Consider the following 21278-nt stretch of genomic DNA (forward strand, 5'->3'; position numbering starts at 1 on the left):
GTGTTGATCATTTCTCAGGATGTTCTTGATTAGATGCTTTTTACTGGCATTTTCTTGACAGCTTCTCACAAACACAACTTGAGTTGATTGGCTTCCAGTAATGTTCAAGATATTTAATCACTAATTAAGTGCCTTGCAGAATCTGCAAAATGTTAATTATTTTACCAAAATAAGAGGGATCATACATGCATGTTATGTTTTATTTAGTACTGACCTGAATAAGATATTTCACACAAGAGACCTTTACATGTCCACAGGAGAAAACAATAATTGAATTTTAAAAAATGATCCCGTTCAAAAGTTTACATACACTTAAATCTTAATACTCTGTTGTTACCTGAATGATCCATGGCTGTTCTTCAGAAAAATCCTTCAAGTCCCACAGATTCTTTGGTTTTTCAGCATTTTTGTGTATTTGAATTCTTTCCAACAATGACTGTATGGTTTTGAGATCCATCTTTTCACACTGATGACAACTGAGGGACTCATATGCAACTATTACAGAAGGTTCAAACGGGGGTGAAAACTTTTGAACCTAACTATCATATTTCTTTTATTTAGTCCTGCTGTTCTAAAGCTACAGTGGATACTTACATGTCTTACAAGACAAAATAAGTTAAATTTACCCTGATCTTCAAATTTCAAAAAGTTTTCACCCCCTGGCTCTTACTGCCCCATTTTTCTTTCAGGAGCATCAGTGAGCGTTTGAACCTTCTGTAATAGTTGCATGTGAGTCCCTCATTTGAAAAAATGGATCTCAAAATCATACAGTCATTGTTGGAAAGGTTTCAAATGCACAAAATTGCTGAAAAACCAAAGAAATTGTGGGACCTGAAGGATTTTTCTGAAGAACAGCAGACTGTTTAACGGTTCAGGACAAACAAGGGACTCAGCAACTATCACTAACAAAAAAATAATTACAAACCACAGTTGTGGATCATTCAGGTAACAACATAGTATTAAAAATCAATTGTATGTAAATGTTTGTTTGAACGTGGTCATTTTTATAATGTCTTTAATGTGAAATGTCTTATTCAGGTTGGCACTAATTAAAAAAACAATACACAATTTGTTTGATCCCTCTTATTTTTGTAAAATGTAAACTTTTGACCTTAACTCTACCACATGATTAAATGGCAGTTGTGCAAAAGATAATAAAAATTGGTTAGAACTGTGGCTTAGTAAACATTAAGCTGTGGTGCTCATGTGAGAGATCTGAGTTTGCATCTGGACTGCATATTGATTGCTCCTACCATTTTTTTCCTGGCTTGTCTTCCTTTTGAATATCAATCCAAACAGCACAAAAGAGAATATTTTTCTTTTTAAAGATGTCTAAATATATTTTTGTACTCTGGCATCCCCTGACGGCATCAAAGCACTCTTTCCCTATAAACAGAAGGCTCAAATGGACCCTGTATTTAAAACATAGCCAATCCAACTGTAAATGTTTACTGCTGTTGTTTCACATTCAAGGCAGAATTGAAAGGCACACTTTGCACTTTTTGACTCAGGATGCTGTTATAGTAACATCAAGAGCTTGAGCTCACTCAGTATAGACAAACATTAGTAAACTCGTAACTTCAGGCAAGTCCTAGTGAAAGAAACTAGTCTGAAACTGTGTTGGTGGTGGGTGGGAGTTGGCCCGAGGTTCATTTGTTTTCCCAGAGTAGTAACAAAAACATTTCCTGCATGCTGATTGGCTAAAACAGCTCTTTGGCCAAGATAATCTGTCTAAATGTGAAACGGGGTTGGTATAGTTTTCTTAAAGGGATAGTTCACCCAAAAATGAAGATTGTGTCGTCATTTATTCACCCTCATATTGTATCAAACCTGTATGGACAGGATAGCTACATTTTAAAGAATGAGCTGTGAACTTGATAGATAGCGACTGAATCACCCCCATGCCATCCAAGAAGCTCATATGTTTCTTTCTTCAGTCGAAAAGAATTTAAGATTTTTTTGACTAAAACATTCCAGGACCAATGGGTTGAAGGTCCAAATTGCAGGTTTGATTGGAAGGTTTCAATGCAGCTTCAAAGGGCTGTACATGATCCCAGCTGGGGAATAAGGGTCTTATCTAGCGAAACGATCAGTCATTTAAAAAAAAAAAAAACTTGCTTGTCTAGCACTATAGCTTTATGATGCGCGTCCATGTCTTCACGCATTGTGTAATCACATTGGAAAGGTCATGTGTGGTTAGTTCTTCATCTATGTACTCGGTTTCAAAAAGGTAGGGTAGGGCGAAAAAACTCCATCTCATTTTCTTTTACAACTTCAAAATCGTACAACATCACGAATTTACCTTTTTTCTAAAGGGTGTTTGACTTTCTTTGCACGCTCGCTTTGTATATTTTTTTATTTTTTTTTATTTTTTGTTAGAAAATGACAGATCGTTTTGCTAGGTAAGACCCTTATTCCTCAGCTGGGATCATGTAGAGCCCTTTGGAGCTGCATTGAAACTGCAATTTGGACTTCCAACCTGTTGATCCCCATTGAAGTCCACTATATGAGAAAAGGCCTGGAATGTTTTCCTCAAAAACCTTAATTTCTTTTCGACTGAAGAAAGGAAGATATCTTGGATGACATAGGTATGAGTAAAATATCAGGAATTTTCATCCTGGAAGTAAACTTATTCTTTAAAAAGGCCTAAATTAATTTTTTTAAGTTAAATTGCATATTTTTTGAGTTATATGAATTTAAATGTATTTTCTGTTGTTGTTTTTGGCTTTTAACATCACTAATCATGGTGGCTAATGCAATGCCAGTTGACTACAGCATGATTAGATATAAATCACATTTAGTTACAACCAATGTCCTGTCCTTGATGAGCCCGGTCATCGTCAGTCTTATCGGGTAACACAGCAGGGTTGATGCTGGAATGCACCGGAGCAAGATTACAGAGCAATTAAAAGCACATCCTCTACCCACACACACTTCACCAGCATCACATCTCACACTCAAACAGAGATTCTGTGTGTCCTACACACACTCACACACCTAAAGCTTCAGCTGCTCACTCTGGCAACAGATCGTTTGCTCACTGTGTTTGCTTGCTAGCTCCGTTGCTATTGATTTCCATTCAGCCTGCACAGTAAACTACTCTTCTATATATAGAATATTTTATATCAGTCTAAATAGTTGCATGTTGTTCTTAAATTGACAAAAATTTAGTTGTGTTGACACATTTTCTTTGTAGTCTGACAGAAAGTTGAGGCGAAACTTACTGAGGAGAGTGTTATGTTAGCTATTAGCCTTTAGCATAATTCTATCCCTCTTCATTAACGCCAATTATAAATGTAGCGTGTTATTGTGATAGTTTTTTGTAAGCAGCTAGCACTATACTAAGCTGTTAGCTTGTTTAACAAAAATATTACAGTGCAAATGCCCAGTGCTGTTTTTGTCCTTTGTTGATTCTGCCAACAGGGTTTTAACAAAATCACCTCTTGGTCTTTGATTCCTTGTTCTCACCTCATGTTGACTGGATTTAATCTCGAGTGCTGCTCTCTTCTGTCTCATCTTTCAAGATGACTCTGTCTTGTGGTTGTACACCTTTAATTTCACTAATGACAGCTGAGGTTTGAAGTGTCCTCCTCTGGCACATGTCTTCAAGGAGTGGTTGTGTTCTCTCTTTTCTAATGCATTAGAGTGGTGAGGAACAAAGGGTCACCTTCCTTACATTACCCTCTTGATACCTCTCTGTCGCGTCTTGGTTGCGGTTCCTCCTTAAAGTCCTCATGTCAGTCCTTTCATATCCTTTTGCTCTTGAGCCAAGATGTTTTGTCTGTTTTTTTTTTATCTTCCTGTCATTTACTCACCTGCTTGCTGTTACAGACCTATTTGGAAGAACCTTGGGGTCTGAACAACATGGGAGTCCTTTGGCTTTCACTGTAAGGACTGAGCATTGGAACATTTTTCAAAAGATTGTTTACATGTTTCACAGAAAAAAGAACGTTGCACATGTTTGAAACAACATGAGGGTGAGTAAACAATGACAGAATTGCTCGCTGTAAGGCTGCGTGTCCACCGAAGCATTTGTTTTCCCCAAGGCTAGCATATTTTTTTCAATTCTTTTCAATGGGAACGGCACATTTTTTTAAACAGCAGAAGTGTTTTGAGGCGCTGAACATTTATTCTACATTAACTAATATTGAGGGTTTGCACTTATGTAACGGTTTGGTCAGTTACCCAGATGTGCGGCAATATTGGCGGTACTCATATGTAAACAACAGCATTGATTGCACCATTAATGTACTACTGAATTCCTTTTTCTGCTAATTTATGCTGTCTAAACCACAGAAAAATCCTTTGGAAGCTCCTAAGTCTTAATAGGTGTAAAGTAAAGTTAATAGGTGGTAAAGACATGTATGAGAAGTAATAATTAAGATATAAGCCTAATATTTCACCTACCTGACTGGAAATTATAAGAACAAACATGAATGTTGTCAATATTTTTGCCCTGGAAATCCTGGTTCAGTTTGGCCAACCAGTTTGGTCTTTTTGATTTGTTATAACTTTTGACAGTCTATAGTACTCAAAATATTTTTTCCAGGTCCGACCAATTAGTACAGCCCAAAACATGACAATAATTGACCTTTTTCAGCAGCAATAATCAGCAAAATATGCGACTTTCATTCGATTCAGTGGCATTGTTTACATTCAGTGCCAATATGGGTTGATGACGTGTTGTGAAAACACTCTATTGAAGAAGTGAGTTTCTGTAAACGCTCGCTATAGCACCTCTTGTGTGTTACTCGCTTCATTCACGTGTGAAATTCACTTCACAAATGTTTCTATAAAAGTACAAAGATGTATTGTACAGCTTCGAGTATCCACATAAAGTGACGATGATTTTGTCCTTCATTGTTGTTTTGGATTTCTGCCTCCGTCACTACTAGAGCAAGCTCCTGATTGGTTAACACGCTGCGAATATTCGCCAAAGTTCAGATTTTTCAACTTACGCGTTACACGGTCAAACGCCCGAAATCACTCGCACTTAATGCATCATTCGCGTCTGGTGTGAACGCACCATTAGGCATTCGAGAACATACTTATGTTTCTTTCCATAATGTATAGTGAGATGTATTTTGAAGATTTAAGGCTTGTTCATCTCAAGAAAACTATGAAGTTTTAATAATCATCCTAATTCTTTGAAAATAGTAAATTCCACAATATAACGACAACACCACCAAGCTGATGAACGATAAAACATTGACAAGCAATTAACTTAACTTAAAAACTGAACTTAAAAAGCTCAGACATTTAAAGTGATGGATGACTAACTTGCAATGTGCACTTATAATAAACAAAGCATTATTGTCAGTTGATGTGGCAGCTAATATAGTTCTATCATGACAACTCTCTGAAGATTTTAATGTTAATGTATTTCATCTTGGCAGAATGGATCTGCTACACTGATGAACTGTTGGTTATCGCTGTTGTTGTAGATTATTGCTGCTACAAAACAAGAACAGAAAAAAACAAGAGTAGCAGATCTGAACAGGTGGAGCTGGGGCGGTAGAGGGTTTCAGAGGAACTCTGAATGCACACTGCGAAATGCTCTAGTAAATGCTAACCAGCCATTTAAATGTAAAGCAGCAAGCTTATTGGCTGCGTATGCAACAAGTAGTTTGGCATGCTGTAAACTACATAAATACCTAAAAATAATACTATGAATATCATCAGTTTGTGTTAACGACCCCTCAGTCTGCGCCATCTAGAGTTTTATGACAGAACTTGGCATTTATCATTATAGTGTGGATATACCTTTGCCCTAATGTAATTTGTAAAAATGAAAGGCAAGTGGTATAAGCTTGTAAGCTATTGAACTTAATCTGCTAAACTCTGCTACGTTCATGGATAGTACAGAGTAACCAAACCTCCTCGCCTCGTTGTCTAATACGCAACAGGTCCTTGTTATATTTCCTTCACTCTCTGTTACACCATGTACCAGGAAATCAAGCCCATGCGTGAAGCTCTTGGCTCACATGAGAGCTGTTGATTGGGTGAAAGGGAATATGGGTCCTGTCAGACAAAAGCAATCAGGCAGGCAGCAAGGCGTTTCAATGCATGGACCTGCAGTCCTCACGGCTGAGTCACTGATCTCATTGTTGTGTTTGTATTGATATGGTGAATGGGGCAGGCCATGAGAACGGACATGGGTGCAGTTTAACCCGGGAAGAGCGAGTGAATGGCCACCTCTCTGCTGACTTCAGAGCTTTTTCATAATTTATTTTCCTTTGTTATTCTCACCTGTGTGGTTTTCAATGTGGCTCAGGTTTCCGAACGGCTCGTTGCAGCTACAGGATCAAATACAAACATTTGTAAATGTTGTAGCTGTTGTCTTGTAATATTGGGCATGGTTTTACTACAAAAAAAACAAAAAAAACAATGGTTATTACAGTTAAACCAGGATAAAAACAAATTAACCATGGTTTTGCTACACTAGCCATAGTTTAACCATGGTATTTTTAGTAAAACTGTGGTTATACAAGTGATAATCACTGTTTACACCAAAGAAAACATGGTCTCTACACCTTTACTACAGTAAAACCATGGTTAATGTTCATATGGGCTTGCGTAAAGGAACAGTTCACCCAAAAATAAGCTATTTTTAAAATGCATTTTGGCGTTAATAGCACCAAATAAAAATTACTTCAGTCAAAAGTTTTTCTTTGCTCTCCTTTTGAAACAAATGAGCTTGGCTGAATTTGCAAACTAGCATGCTAAAGTTTCTGCCATAATTTCTGTCAAATGGTTAGCAGAATGTTCAGTTAGCAAGCTAGCTTAGCCCACTAGCTTAGCTTAGAACTAACTGTAAAGTATTAAGTTGACAGAAATAGTAAGAGCAGTGTGCTAGTATGCTATTCCATATTCAGTCCTTTTTTAAATGTTAGCACTATGCTAACAACACAGACATTATGTTAATAGCGCAGAAATTACTTAAGTGAAAGGCTTTTCTTTGTTCTCCATTTGACCCTGTTAAAAAAAACAGCATATGCTGGTTAGGCATGTTTTGGTGCTGGGATGCTGGTTTATGCTGGTCCTTTGCTGGTTTATGCTGGCCTTTTGCTGGTTTATGCTGGCCTTTTGCTGGTTTATGCTGGCCATTTGCTGGTTTATGCTGGCCCTTTGCTGGTTAATGCTGGCCCTTTGCTGGTTTATGCTGACCCTTTGCTGATTTATGCTGGCCATTTGCTGGTTTATGCTGGCCCGTTGCTGGTTTATGCTGGCCATTTGCTGGTTTATGCTGGCCATTTGCTGGTTTATGCTGGCCCGTTGCTGGTTTATGCTGGCCATTTGCTGGTTTATGCTGGCCATTTGCTGGTTTATGCTGGCCATTTGCTGGTTTATGCTGGCCATTTGCTGGTTTATGCTGGCCATTTGCTGGTTTATGCTGGCCCGTTGCTGGTTTATGCTGGCCATTTGCTGGTTTATGCTGGCCATTTGCTGGTTTATGCTGGCCCGTTGCTGGTTTATGCTGGCCATTTGCTGGTTTATGCTGGCCATTTGCTGGTTTATGCTGGCCATTTGCTGGTTTATGCTGGCCATTTGCTGGTTTATGCTGGCCCGTTGCTGGTTTATGCTGGCCATTTGCTGGTTTATGCTGGCCATTTGCTGGTTTATGCTGGCCCGTTGCTGGTTTATGCTGGCCATTTGCTGGTTTATGCTGGCCATTTGCTGGTTTATGCTGGCCATTTGCTGGTTTATGCTGGCCATTTGCTGGTTTATGCTGGCCATTTGCTGGTTTATGCTGGCCATTTGCTGGTTTATGCTGGCCCGTTGCTGGTTTATGCTGGCCATTTGCTGGTTTATGCTGGCCATTTGCTGGTTTATGCTGGCCATTTGCTGGTTTATGCTGGCCATTTGCTGGTTTATGCTGGCCATTTGCTGGTTTATGCTGGCCCTTTGCTGGTTTATACTGGCCCTTTGCTGGTTTATACTGGCCATTTGCTGGTTTATGCTGGTCCTTTGCTAGTTTATACTGGCCCTTTGCTGGTTTATGCTGGCCATTTGCTGGTTTATGCTGGCCATTTGCTGGTTTATGTTGGCCAATTGCTGGTTTATACTGGCCCTTTGCTGGTTTATACTGGCCAGTGATGCGCGGGTTGACCCGCGGTTACGAGTCATCCAAAAATATTCTTAATGATATTCAGGTCGTGGTCGGTAGGGTCGTTTGAAATAAAGATGCCAATTAAACCTTTGTAATTTATATAGTACTAGACAATTTTCTATGAAATACATAGACCTGCACTTTTTTGGCTGGATAATATTTACCTTTTGAATGTCGAGCGTTATTAACTGTTGAATAAATGCTGACGCGGGACAAAATGCCCGATTTCCCAACACATTGAACTGAGCAATGCCATTGTACCATTTTAATAGGCTACTTTTAAACGCATATAGCTCAGTAATGTCAGCTTTATGTATTTTCTGAGAGGGGGTGGAATTTTTGTTGGGAAAGTCGGGGGAGAGACGCACACTTCGATTAGACTGGATAAAGCAGCATCTTAATTGTTAAGAAAATGGTATTCCTAATAAATGTCTCGAATATTTTGATTATGTCCAATGCTTCTATTTTTTTTTGGAATTATTAGACACATTTCATGTCTTTTCAAATGCCTAGGTCTATTTAATTTCCTTAATTATAAAATTTAGCACTGTTTTAAATGTTTATTCAAGCAATAATATATAAATTGTCTCATGTATATGCTTGTTTAAAACCAGGGATTAAAAACGAATTCCAAGTAAAAACGCTATTTTTTCTTTACATTTCCAGAGAGCGAAACGAACGAAATTAAAAATTACTTAATAAATTCAAGGCACTATAATTTCCTTATTCATTTGATACAACTATAGCTATACAATTAATAATATATAAAATAATATTATTTTGTCATATTGGTGATTCCTGAATTTATATATGAATTATATTATATATGACTGGTCCTCTGCTGGTTTATGCTGGTCCTTGACAAGCAACATGACCAGCATTAACCAGCTAAAACCAGCATCCCAACACCAAAACATACCTAACCAGCATGTGTTGTTTTTTTCAACAGGGGAAACAGAAGAGCTTGTCTGAATATGCAAACTAGCATGTCAAAGTTTCTGCCATCATTCTGTCAAATGGTTAGCAGGATGTTCAGTTAGCAAGCCAACAGCTTAGCCTACTAGCTTAGCATAGAACTAACTGATTATGCAAAGTATTAAACTGTCAATAATAGTAAGAACTTTGTGCTAGTAGTTATTCATATTCAGTCTTAGCACTATGTTAACAAGCTTAGCACTAAGCATAGTTTAACCATGGTATTTGTAGTAAAACTGTGGTTATACAAATGATAATCGATACACCAAAAAAACATGGTTACTACACTTACACTGTAGTATAAAACCATGGTTAATTTTGAACTTTTTAATTAATTACAATTAACATGCTAATTAAGAGCCCAAAAAATGTACAGTAGTGTACTATTTCTTTGATACGTTTTCTTTTTCAAAGTATGCTGAAGTGTACTTCTTTCACACAATGGAAGAAATGGTTACACGGAAGTATCAGTAACTCGAGCAATTGTATTTTGGCAAAATTGTGGTTACCGTGGTCATTTTTGTTGGGGTAATGTAAAGAAATGAAATACAGTTGATTGTTGTCGATACTCCCAGAGCGTGCTAAATTAGCTTAGAAAAGCTAAACCCTGGGTGAGCTATAATTAGCATGTACGACTAGACGTGGCGCTCTGATACGTAGACGTTTGTGTGGCCTAACAGGTGCACAGACCGTCTTGAAAGGACCAAAACTAATGTGTAGACAGACAGACAAAAGCTAACAGAAAGATGAGCCAAGACTGTACTTCAGTTGCAGTGAATAGGCGAGCAGTTTCTCTCGGCAAACCCGTTCAGTGTAGGGTATCCTAGCTAAAGGTGTAAAGGTGTTTCATGTCAAAGCCATTGTTGCTTGTATTGTGGCCTTTCTCCCATGGGACAGGGCCCTCTTTAGGGAGGTTTCTTTTATCCTTTAAAAGCATTGACATGGTCGGGTTTGGCAATAGACTGCTGGAACCGAAAAACGATGTTGGCTTAAAAGGAATGGAGGGATTGTGTGGTTTAACTTAGTTTAACTTGTTGACAGCTTAATAGACTTTCTTATCAGACGTAGAACTAAACAGTGGGTAATGACAAAATGTCACTGTCTTAAATGCAACTCAGTTCTCTCGGTGGACATCTTGGTCACTTCAGAGGACAGCTGTTTTTTGAGTGGGTACTTGGCAGGTTAGCTCCTATTTACTTGGAAGGGGAAAGACAGAAATCTCTATAACTGTCGTTGACTTTGTTCTGACAACACGGGCAAAAAAAAAAAAAATCTTGACATTATTACTGCTCTCAAGAACAGCAACTTCAGACTTCTGAATATATATATATATATAGTCTAGTTAAGTTTGTTTTATTTGATTTATTTTATTTGTAATTATTTTTTGGTATTTTTGGTAAACAATATTTTATTTTATTTTAGTTTTTTATTTTACTTATTACTTTTAGGTATTTGTAATTATTTTTTATTTGATTTGATTTTACTTTTAAATGAAAAATAATTTAAAATCAAATAAAAAATAAAGTACAAAAATGAAATTAATTATTGGAATTAAAATGTAAATATTTTTGGTATATTTTATTATTGAATTGAATTGAATTTAGGCTAGTCTAGTCTAGTTTTTTTTTTAAACTTTTTTATTGTTTAAATATTTGTAATTATTTTTAATTTAATTCTATATGATTTTACTTTAATTTATATGAAAATAATTTTAAATTAAATTAAAATTTAAGTACTAAACTTAAATGGATTATTTAAAATAAAATGTAAACTAGACTATTTTATTTTATTTTAGTCTAGTGTAGTCTACTTTTGTTTTTAATTTTAGTTATTTTATTTTTTATTATTTGTATTTATTGTTTAATTTAATTTGATTTGATTTTACTTTTATTTTTAATTATTATTATTTTTATTTTTTAATTAAATAAAACAAATTAAAGTATAAAAATGAAATAAATTGTTTAAATAAAATGTAAACAATATTATTTACATCTTTGGTAAACAGTGCTTTATTTTAATTTAATTTTTTTATTTATTTTAGTCTAGTCTTGTTTTTATTTTTAGTTACTTTATGTTTAATTATTTGACATGTTTATTTTTATTTGTAATTTAATTTAATTTGATTTTGCTTTTCTTTTAAAAGAAAAATAATTTTAAATTAAATAGAAACTAAAGTATAAAAATGAAATTGTTTAAAATAAAATATATGTTTTATTTTACTGTAGTCTAGTTTAGTTTTTTATTTTAGTCATTTTATTTTTAATTATTTGTATTTACTTTTATTTTTAATTTTTATTGTATTTGATTTAACTTTTGAATTAAAATTAAAGTAAATGTTATTTACATTTTTGTTAAATGAAGTAAATTATTTTAAATAAAGTGCATTTTTTTGGTAAACAGTATTAATTTATTTAAAAAAATCAATACGTTATAGAAAATAAATACCTTTAAATGTAAAATAAGTAGCATACCAGATCAATGAAAAAATGTTTTTTTAAGAACTTGACAATTTTATATTACTAAAAATGTATATTACTTAATATCTAGAATAGTGGCTTTAATATGGAGTTTATATTATTTAAAGGACAAGTTTGTCACAAAATCTTAAGAATGACCCTACAGTGGTATTATAAATATGGCTGGTCAACTAGATACATATTCTAGTAAACCAAATATGTCATAAAAAGACAACGTCTCCATCTCTGTTATAGCTGACTGCTTTCCTAGGACTTTCTGTCTGTCGGTTTTGTTCTATTTTTGTTTGTCAATCTGCAGTGATGAGCCTGAAATGGCACAGATTGAGTTATGGACCGTTATGGATCAGAGGTCCGACCCACATGCAATAGGCATGCAGGCTAATTATGTGCTAATTAGAGCACAGGCAGAAGGCTTTTAGAGTTTACATGCCTCTCCCACTGCATCTGCTTCTCCGTTTGTTTACTAGTAACCAGTCTGGGATGATTAGGGAATACATAGTTCATGCAAAAAGTAAAATTCAAAACACAAAAGAAAAAAGAATAACTGTTTTTGATTGACATAATATGGATTTGGAACAAAAATAGTAAATAGATGTGTTTTCAGAAACAAACTGAGGTAAATTCCAGAATTGTGGGACTGAATGAATCCTGTAGTATTTCGACAAGGATTGATCTGATGTATTGTCTCCTAGTGCATGCGATTGGACAACTTAACTGTTTAAAAGTTAAAAAGGCAAAAAATGACCAAAGCTTCCTGATCAGCAGGAGACCAGCATGTTTTGAAAGAGAGGACCGATTATGAGGAAGAACTTTGCGGATGAACTTTTACCGCATGACCTTAAAGTCCTGGGTGACGACCCTCTGACAATAAAAGAAACCTTTTTTAAGTCAAGTGAATGAAACCACCAGGCAAAAGCCTGAACAAAGAGAATAATAGAGGTTGCCTTTCCGCTCAGCTCCTCCTAAACTCACATTATCTATGATTTCCATATTGTTCCTTATTGTTCAATCTGATGCACAATTGCTTCTATAAAATAATCATACCATTTGATTTTGGCACACGGTTCTGTGGCAGATTAAAACCTAACTGCAGTGTTTCAAACCATTAATACTGGAAAAAATCCAAACACGTCAGTCAGTGACTTTACTCTCTGTGGTAGAGCGAACGTTTTGACAGCAGGTCACAGCAGGCCATGACAAGATTTAGCTGTTGCAAGAGGAATTTTAAAGATTGATCTCTCCTTTTGAAACAGCCATTCTGTTTTATTGCTGATTTTAAGAGTTTTTAAAGGAGACGTATTATGCCCCTTTTTACAATATGTAATATAAGTCTCATGTGTCCCCAGAATGTGTCTGTGAAGTTTTAGTTTTCATTTTGAAAATGCCTATTTTGAGTGGAAGCATCACGCTGTTTTTGTGCGTGACTCTTTAAATGCAAAAGTGCTTTTCTAGAATAGGGCTGTGGCTTTACAGCTAGTACCTTAGGTACTCTGCTAAAAAACATCTGTTTGGTTTTGATTATCATGTCTGTCGTGTTGAAATCATGCTTTTTCAACTTTGATATACACGCATAGAAAGTGGCTGTAACACCGCATGTGAGTAACCTAAGTTCTCTTTCATGTCTTATTGCACTTAAACTATCAAATACACGTAAGTTTATGTTGAAAACACACAGGAGTTACAAAAATATAGTTAAGTCTGTGAAGGCAAGTCATATGTTTTTTTTTTTTAAAGTGTCCTAATATTGTGTTGGAGTCCCCTACAACAGGTTTAATGCATCTAAGGTCAGAAAACATTTTAATTTTCTCAGAATATACATTTATCTGCTCTGATTGGTCAGCTGACCAAGCCGGTTATGATTGGCACAGAGAGGAGTATTTGAGCAAGTTAGTAAGTGCTACCATATGTGTTGCCAAGTCTGCGGGTTGATTCGACCCCAGTAACGTCATATTTAGCCCCTGGAATGTGAATTTACCAGAGCAAACCCGACAAAAAAAGTGTATTTTACATCCAGAACGCGATTTTTAATGGGGGACCCCCTCTCGAAACGCGATTGGGCTAATTTTGAGTAGCAATTGGGCAGGTTTTGTTGTGATAACCTGGCAACCCTGAAGCAAATCGTGCCCACAGCTAAAGTTTAGCTGCTAAACTGTAAACACATAACAGAACAATAATGGTGAATACATTAACAGAGTGCTAACATGACTAACTGATGAAACAAGACAGTTTGTAAACCAAAATAGGCCTATGTCTAAGTTACATTCTTTATTATTAAATGAAGTAATTAGAACAACGACAGTCTACATTAATCGACACATTCTTAGGAAGTAGTGGGTCCACAACGAATTATCAGAACTATTTCAGTAAAATAGTAAAATTGTGGTTTAGCTGTACAGGTATACATCACATTTTAGCACAAAAAACTTGACAAAACACTCAATTAAAAATGTACACATAACATATAAATTGTACTTACAGGTTGTGGTTTGGAAATGCTTGTTAGTCAAAGAAGCCAAAGAAAATAAAAGCCAAGATTAGAGATGCAGTACGCTGTAAAACGACAAACACACAACAAAAGGTTTGAATTGTATTGGTGTGGTATTGTGGGAAAAAATTATTTTAACCACTGATTTTTCATCATCATCATTTTTCGGCAGTGAAAACAAAACAAACTTGCTTTGTAATATCAGGCCCTTAAAAACACCACGGTTTAGAAACCTTGCCCCTAGAGTTAACCACATAGAGAAACGAAACCCGGCAAAAAAGAGAAAGTAAACTCATGATAGAGAAATTTATCTTACTCTAAAAACACCCTTTAACCTTATATTTGCCAACAATGGCATTTATTTATACAGTATGTATATTAAATACCAATAAATATAACGAAACATTTATAAACATTATTGCCTATTTTGTTCTACTCAATCCACAACCAACCCTTTAAATTGAACGGTATTACAGAACAAGAATGAAAAATGAGTAGCTATAAAATTTTATATTAGACTATAAAGTAAAACACAAATTAGGCTATAGTGAATACAGAATACAAACGTTGAGCTAAAAGGAATAAATGAGTGAAGTTACTAGTTTTTTTTTTTTCACGTTTTCTGGGTTGGTAGATGCGTTGGAGACCCAATTAAAGCACTTAAACATGGAAAATGTCAGATTTTCATGATATGTCACCTTTAAGATAAACTGATATATATATATAATTTTATTTTATTTTTTTCAGCGGATGTATCAGAAGCATATGGATTCAGATCACAGAAGAAGCTCTCAGAGAACATAGACTGGTCGTATGCAGGTGAGTGTTGATTTCAAACTGTACTTATGTTTTGTTTATGATCTCTGCATAGTGATCATTGCGATTAGATTTTCTATAGATCAGAATTTCTCAAGAGCAGCACACTTGAAACTGAATCGTTGGTGGCATCCTTCCCCCATGCCAGTTCAGGTTTAGAGATCATCTTTGTCTAAGCATGCAGGGCTTAACGCCACAGATTAAACTCATCCGTATCTAACTGGGCTTTCAGGGTTAATATGGCCTAAATTACAGGTTCTGTCTGATCTCGCCCAGACAGTGCATGTCAAAGTTTAGAGGGTGTGTTTGGGCTTTCATGCAGTATGACTCCAAGTTGTGGCTCCGTTTTTCTGCTGAAATTGACTTCATGCTGTGTTTAATCCTGATATTTCCACGGAGAGCCTGTTTTTTTTGGAACGCAACACATAAAAAATACGACAGCTTAAGTGTCTTTAATATAGTGGTTGAAAGTATAATCTTAGAAGACGAATTATAATTTTTTAGACGCTTTAGGGGACATATTGTACACTTTTGGTTGTAGTAATTGAGTTTTACATCATTTCCAAGACTTTCTCTAATCCTGTTTAAATTGTTCTTGCCGCCACACCTGTAAGACTTAATGAAAATGACCCGTTATGATTGCCTTTGAAATTAGTAAAAATGCCTAGGGCAAGACTCTGTAAATCTGGAGGTATTTTAGTGTGTTGAAGTTTCTTATATCAATACAGTGACCATTTGCATAAAATTAACACGTAGTATTTTAGCATTTTGGTTTTTTATAATTATGCTGAGAAAGGAGTTTTACGTTTTATGTTACGAGCATATCTTTACAGCACTTTTTTTTTTTTTTTTACTTCAAAAGACCTAGCTAACAGAGAACTTTAAAGAGACAGTTCACTCAAAAATGAAAATTACCCCAGGCCTTCTAGATGTATATATACAGTCAGAGTTATATTAATGGCAGTGAGTGGCTGTTGAGATTTTGAAGTCCAATAAAGTGCATCTATTCATCATAAAAAGTACTCCACGTGTACAAAAGTACTAACAACCTTATTTCATGATGAAACGTACCTGTGGGAAGTTTTTCGTACCGGCATGTACATTTCACAACATATTTGATGTGAAATGTCCACCAAATGGCGCTAAAAGAGTGTTTTTTTTTGTTGTTTTTTTCCCCCCCAGAACAGATGGTCTGTTTTATGCGACGTTGGTTTTGTACTTTTCACCGCAGTTATGACTTGAAATGTCCATTAAGTGGTGCTATAACTCTAATGCTCCGTGACATTTTAAAATAACGTACAATCTGCACTACACCTAAACCTACCTGAAAGTATGAGCAAAAGCGAATGTGACATACAAACGTGATCACAAGCATGCCGTTTTAGCTTGTTTTTCGATCTCTCATCTTTCAACTCTTTCATCGTGAGTCATGTTTTTCACGAGATTCGTACCCAAGGATTCCGCATCCTAAATCCAATTCCATGCTGGCTGAGCTACCGAGCAAGCTTGTTACGTCTGTAAAGCAAAACATATGGAGCTGTAATCATAACAGTGTACAAAAACCATTAGCAAGTGCTTGCTGCTTTACCGACTCCAGTGGACATTTCTGTTGGAAACTGCAGTGATATGTACTTTTTGGTACGTATTTTGCGTCTTGCAAAAAAGTTCCCATAGGTATGCTTTCCCCATGAGATGATATAGGTTAATAAAGGCCTTCTGAAGTGAATCGGTGCATTTGTGTAAAACAACTATCCATATTTAAAACTTTATAAAATGTAAGCTTACGCTAACTGTTGTATCCTTGTTCACAAGAGAGTGGCATTCCAGTGGATGACGTAGGACATACAGTGGTGTGAAAAAGTGTTTGCCCCCTTCCTGATTATTTATTTTTTTGTCACACAATGTTTCAGATCATCAAACAAATTTAAATATTAATCAAAGATAACACAAGTAACATGCAGTTTTTAAATTAAGTTTTTTTTATGAAGGATAAAAAAAATCCAAACCCACATGGCCCTGTGTGAAAAAGTGTTTTTTTTTTCGTTAAAACATAACTGTGGTTTATCACACCTGAGTTCAGTTTCTCTAGCCACACCCAGGCCTGATTACTGCCACACCTGTTCACAATCAAGAAATCGCTTAAATAGGACCTGCCTGACAAAGTGAAGTAGACCAAAACATCCTCACATCATGTTGAGATCCAAAGAAATTCAGGAACAAATGAGAAAGAAAATAATTGAGATCTATCAGTCTGGAAAAAGGTTATTAAGCCATTTCTAAAGCTTTGGGACTCCAGCGAACCACAGTGAGAGCCATTATCCACAAATGGCGAAAACATGGAACAGTGGTGAACCTTCCCAGGAGTGGCCGGCCAACCAAAATTACCCCATGAGCGCAGCGACGACTCATCTGAGAGGTCACAAAAGGCCCCACAACAACATCTAAAGAACTGCAGGCCTCTCTTGACTCAGTTAAGGTCAGTGTTCATGACTCCACCATAAGAAAGAGACTGGGCAAAAATGGCCTGCATGGCAGATTTTCAAGATGAAAACCGCTGCTGAGCAAAAAGAACATAAAGGCTCATCTCCGTTTTGCCAGAACACATCTTGATAATCCCCAAGACTTTTGGGAAAATACTCTGTGAACTGACGAGACAAAAGTTGAACTTTTTGGAAGGTGTGTGTCACATTACATCTGGCGTAAAAGTAACACAGCATTTCAGAAAAAGAACGTCAAACCAACAGTAAAATCTGGTGGTGGTAGTGCGATGGTCTGGGTTTTTTTGCTGCTTCTGGACCTGGAAGACTTGCTGTGATAAATGGAACCATGAATTCTGCTGTCTACCAAAAAATCCTGAAGGACAATGTACGGCCATCTGTTCGTGACCTCAAGCTGAAGGGAACTTGGGTTCTGCAGCAGGAAAATGATCCAAAACACACCAGCAAATCCACCTCTGAATGGCTGAAGAAAAACAAAATGAAGACTTTGGAGTGGCCTAGTCAAAGTCCTGACCTGAATCCTATTGAGATGCTGTGGCAAGACCTTAAAAAGGCGGTTCATGCTCAAAAACCCTCCAATGTGGCTGAATTACAACAATTCTGCCAAGATGAGTGGGACAAAATTTCTGCACAGCGCTGTAACAGACTCATTGCAAGTTATCTCAAATGCTTGATTGCAGTTGTTGCTGCTAAGGGTGGCCCAACCAGATATTAAGTTTAGGGGGCAAACACTTTTTCACACAGGGCCATGTGGGTTTGGATTTTGTTTTCCCTTCATAATGAAAAACTTCATTCAAAAACTGCATGTTGTGTTTACTTGTGTTATCTTTGATTAATATTTAAATTAGTTTGATGATCTGAAACATTAAAGTGTGACAAACATGCAAAAAAATGAATAATCAGGAAGGGGCCAACACTTTTTCACACCACTGTAGGTGTAGCATAAGCTCTAGTGAGAATACGCTAGCCCCCTGAAAAACCAAGCTTTGTTTACAGCAAAAGAAAACCACACTCCTCTTGGCTTATATCAATGGCTTATATAATCCTCCAACATTTTTCTTTACAGATCCTCGTTTTTTACTTCTAATTTGCGACTGGTGTTTTGTTTTGCTCTCTCCTCTGCGCTCCTGCGTTCGTCACTTCACGTCCTATGTCTATGTAATTTTCATTTTTGGGTCAACTATCCCTTTAATGTTCTGGTGAGGTTCTCTCAAAGTAATTTTTCTGAAATATTTTAGTTTAACGTTCAACTTTTTAAATGTTACCGCTTACTATAGAACATTAAAAGTAACATTCCCATAATGTTAACAAAGTGATAAAATGGAGTGTTCTCTTCACTACTAACATTCACATAACCAAGAATACGCGTATTTTAAACATTAAAAAATTAAAGTTTTGAATGTTCAGAGAACATTCAGAAATAGCGTTCTTGTAACTTAATGGGAATGTTAACAAAACATATTTTATGTTAGCTGGGGAGCAGGAAAAAGTCTTGTTTTATATATATTTTTTATTTTGTTAGTTTTTTATATAGCCCTTGAAGGAGATGAAGTATTAAATCAAACAACATCAGTGACACATTTCGTACCTCTCGTCTTTTCATCTCCAGCTCTTTTCCATTTCTAGCACAATGGAGAATTCCCCCGTCACGCTTTGTTATTGAAAGTAGGCCAGATTTGATATTCTCCTTATTGTTGTGCACTTTTGATATTTAGCTTCTGATCTCTACGATTTACAGAGCGTTCCTTTAGAAGATGATTCAAAAAATGATCTGAATCCTGCCTCTCAAAGGTGTTTAGTCTAGGAAAGATGATCTATTGAGTTTGGATAATAAGTTACGAGGTTATCCATCTTGTCTTTGATCCGCCACTACAAACCAGATCTGGGTGTCAGTGGAGGTTGGCACAACAAAGGGGGCATTATGGCATCCGGACTGCATGCAGGCGGCCAGTCATGCAGATGGGACATTGTTCATCAGCATTACCCAGAATGCCACAACCCCTCCTCATCTTTGACCCCATTTTCATATCACTCATGTTGTCTAAATAATACTAAACGATGAATAATCAATTCCTGTAAGCTAATAAACTTTAGTGGCTGACAGGTTGCTCAGCGTGATATGGTTTCTCTATTCTCTACCAAACATACATGGTGTTTGTTACTTGGCATTTACTGTGTCTATAAAAGAGAAACAGAAAGAGAAAATAAAGGGAGAGAGACAGAGAGAGAGAGAGAGAGAGAGAGAGAGAGAGTGCACTCAGGTTATGAAGCTGGACTGGCCTGTCTGCTGTAACCTCCTTGGCCTTGAATGACACCTCATCCATTAGCGTTATATACCAATACAAACACACAGATCCATTCAGTCGCTTCTTCATTTCACTCCAGAAAAAAAATATATAGAATCATACTTTAAAAAAGAAACATCGTTCTAAACTCATTTAGACTTTGATCTTACAACTCTTCCAGCAAGCAATTAATTGCATTTCTCCTGACAGCTGGAAGGCACAATGGAAATGTGTATTGGTTTGTACGAGTGTCATTATGAGTAAGTGTGTGTGTGTGTGTGTGTGTGAGTTTGACACACTTTTTCCATACCTATTGTCTATGATCATAGTAAGCATAACAGTGTTTGTTGTTAAATGTTCTGATAATAATATTTTGATTTAAAATAGTGATTATCCAATTACAAAGAGCAGAACAAATAAGATTTACATTACATACATTTGAAAAGAAAATATGAGTACTTGTACCAGCTGTGCCAAATAAGCACTTACAGTGCCTTGCAAAAGGTTTCATACCCCTTAATTTTTTTCACATTTTGTTTTGTTGCAGCATTATGTTAAACTGCTTTAAATGAGTTTTTCCCCACATCAATTTACACTCCATACACCATAATAATGACAAAGCAAAAACCAGATTTGCAAATTTTACAAATTTATTAAAAATAAAACACTGAAATAAGTACATTGCATAAGTATTCGTACCCTTAACTCAGTACATAGTTAAAGCACCTTTACAGCCTCAAGTCTTTTTGGGTATGAAGCTTTGCACATCTGCATTTGGCAATTATCTGCCATTCTTTGCCTCACCTTTTCACCTCTCAAGCTCTGTCAGCTTGGATGGGGGCTGGCAGACATTTTCTACAGTCCTAGTTGTTCCAATCGTCTTCCATTATGGATAATGCTTCTGTGAACCTTCAATGCAGATTTTTTTCTGATCTCTTGCCTAGATCATTGCCTTAACGCAAGTCTGTCACTGAGCTCTACAGGCAGTTATCTTGACCTCACGACTTGGTTTTTGCTCTGAAATGCATTTTCAGCTGTTAGACCTTTTCTGAGAGGTGTGTGCCTTTCTAAATCATACTCATTCAAATGAATTTGCCACAGTTTAACTCCACTCGAAGTGTAGTAACATCTAGAAGCAATATGAATGCTCCTGAGCTAAATTTCGAGTGTCCCAGAAAAGGGTATGAATACTTATGCAACGGGATCTTTTTAGTTTTTTATTTTTAATAAATTTGCACAAATTTTTTGCTTTGCCATTATGGAGTAGGGAGTGTAGATTGATGTGGGGGAAAAAAGTAATTTAAAGTAGTTTAACATAAGGCAGCAACATAACAAAATGTGAAATAAATGAAGGGGTATGAATAATTTTGCAAGGCACTGTAGTGGTACTTTAGCAAGTGGCACTAGTGTTTATTTATGCCTAGTTAAGAATTTTGTACATCGTTTTACAAAGAAATCTGGTTTTAAATCAACTTCAGTTGTTTTTCTTCATATCCTTTCATTCGGATTACATAAACGCTCTCAAAAATACTCTTTACTCTGATGTTTGCTTAGACTGAGAGGGTACAGAGAAACACAAGGACACAAATACAGACATATTCAAATGAAACATGACAGCCTTGAGTGTTTGTG

At 36.1% G+C, this 21278-nt stretch overlaps 1 protein-coding gene across 3 annotated transcripts in view; it reads left to right on the forward strand.

The window, feature by feature from the left end:
* Nucleotides 1–21278, forward strand: part of ptprz1a (protein tyrosine phosphatase receptor type Z1a) — an 82783-nt gene that overhangs the window by 10286 nt on the left and 51219 nt on the right. For all 3 annotated transcript variants that reach the window (XM_073831510.1, XM_073831509.1, XM_073831511.1), the window contains exon 2: nt 14795–14866. In XM_073831510.1, coding sequence (XP_073687611.1) covers nt 14795–14866 — 72 coding nt within the window. The remainder of the gene's footprint in view (nt 1–14794; nt 14867–21278) is intronic.

Source organism: Garra rufa, chromosome 25 (assembly GCF_049309525.1).
Source record: "Garra rufa chromosome 25, GarRuf1.0, whole genome shotgun sequence".
Taxonomy (NCBI): domain Eukaryota; kingdom Metazoa; phylum Chordata; class Actinopteri; order Cypriniformes; family Cyprinidae; genus Garra; species Garra rufa.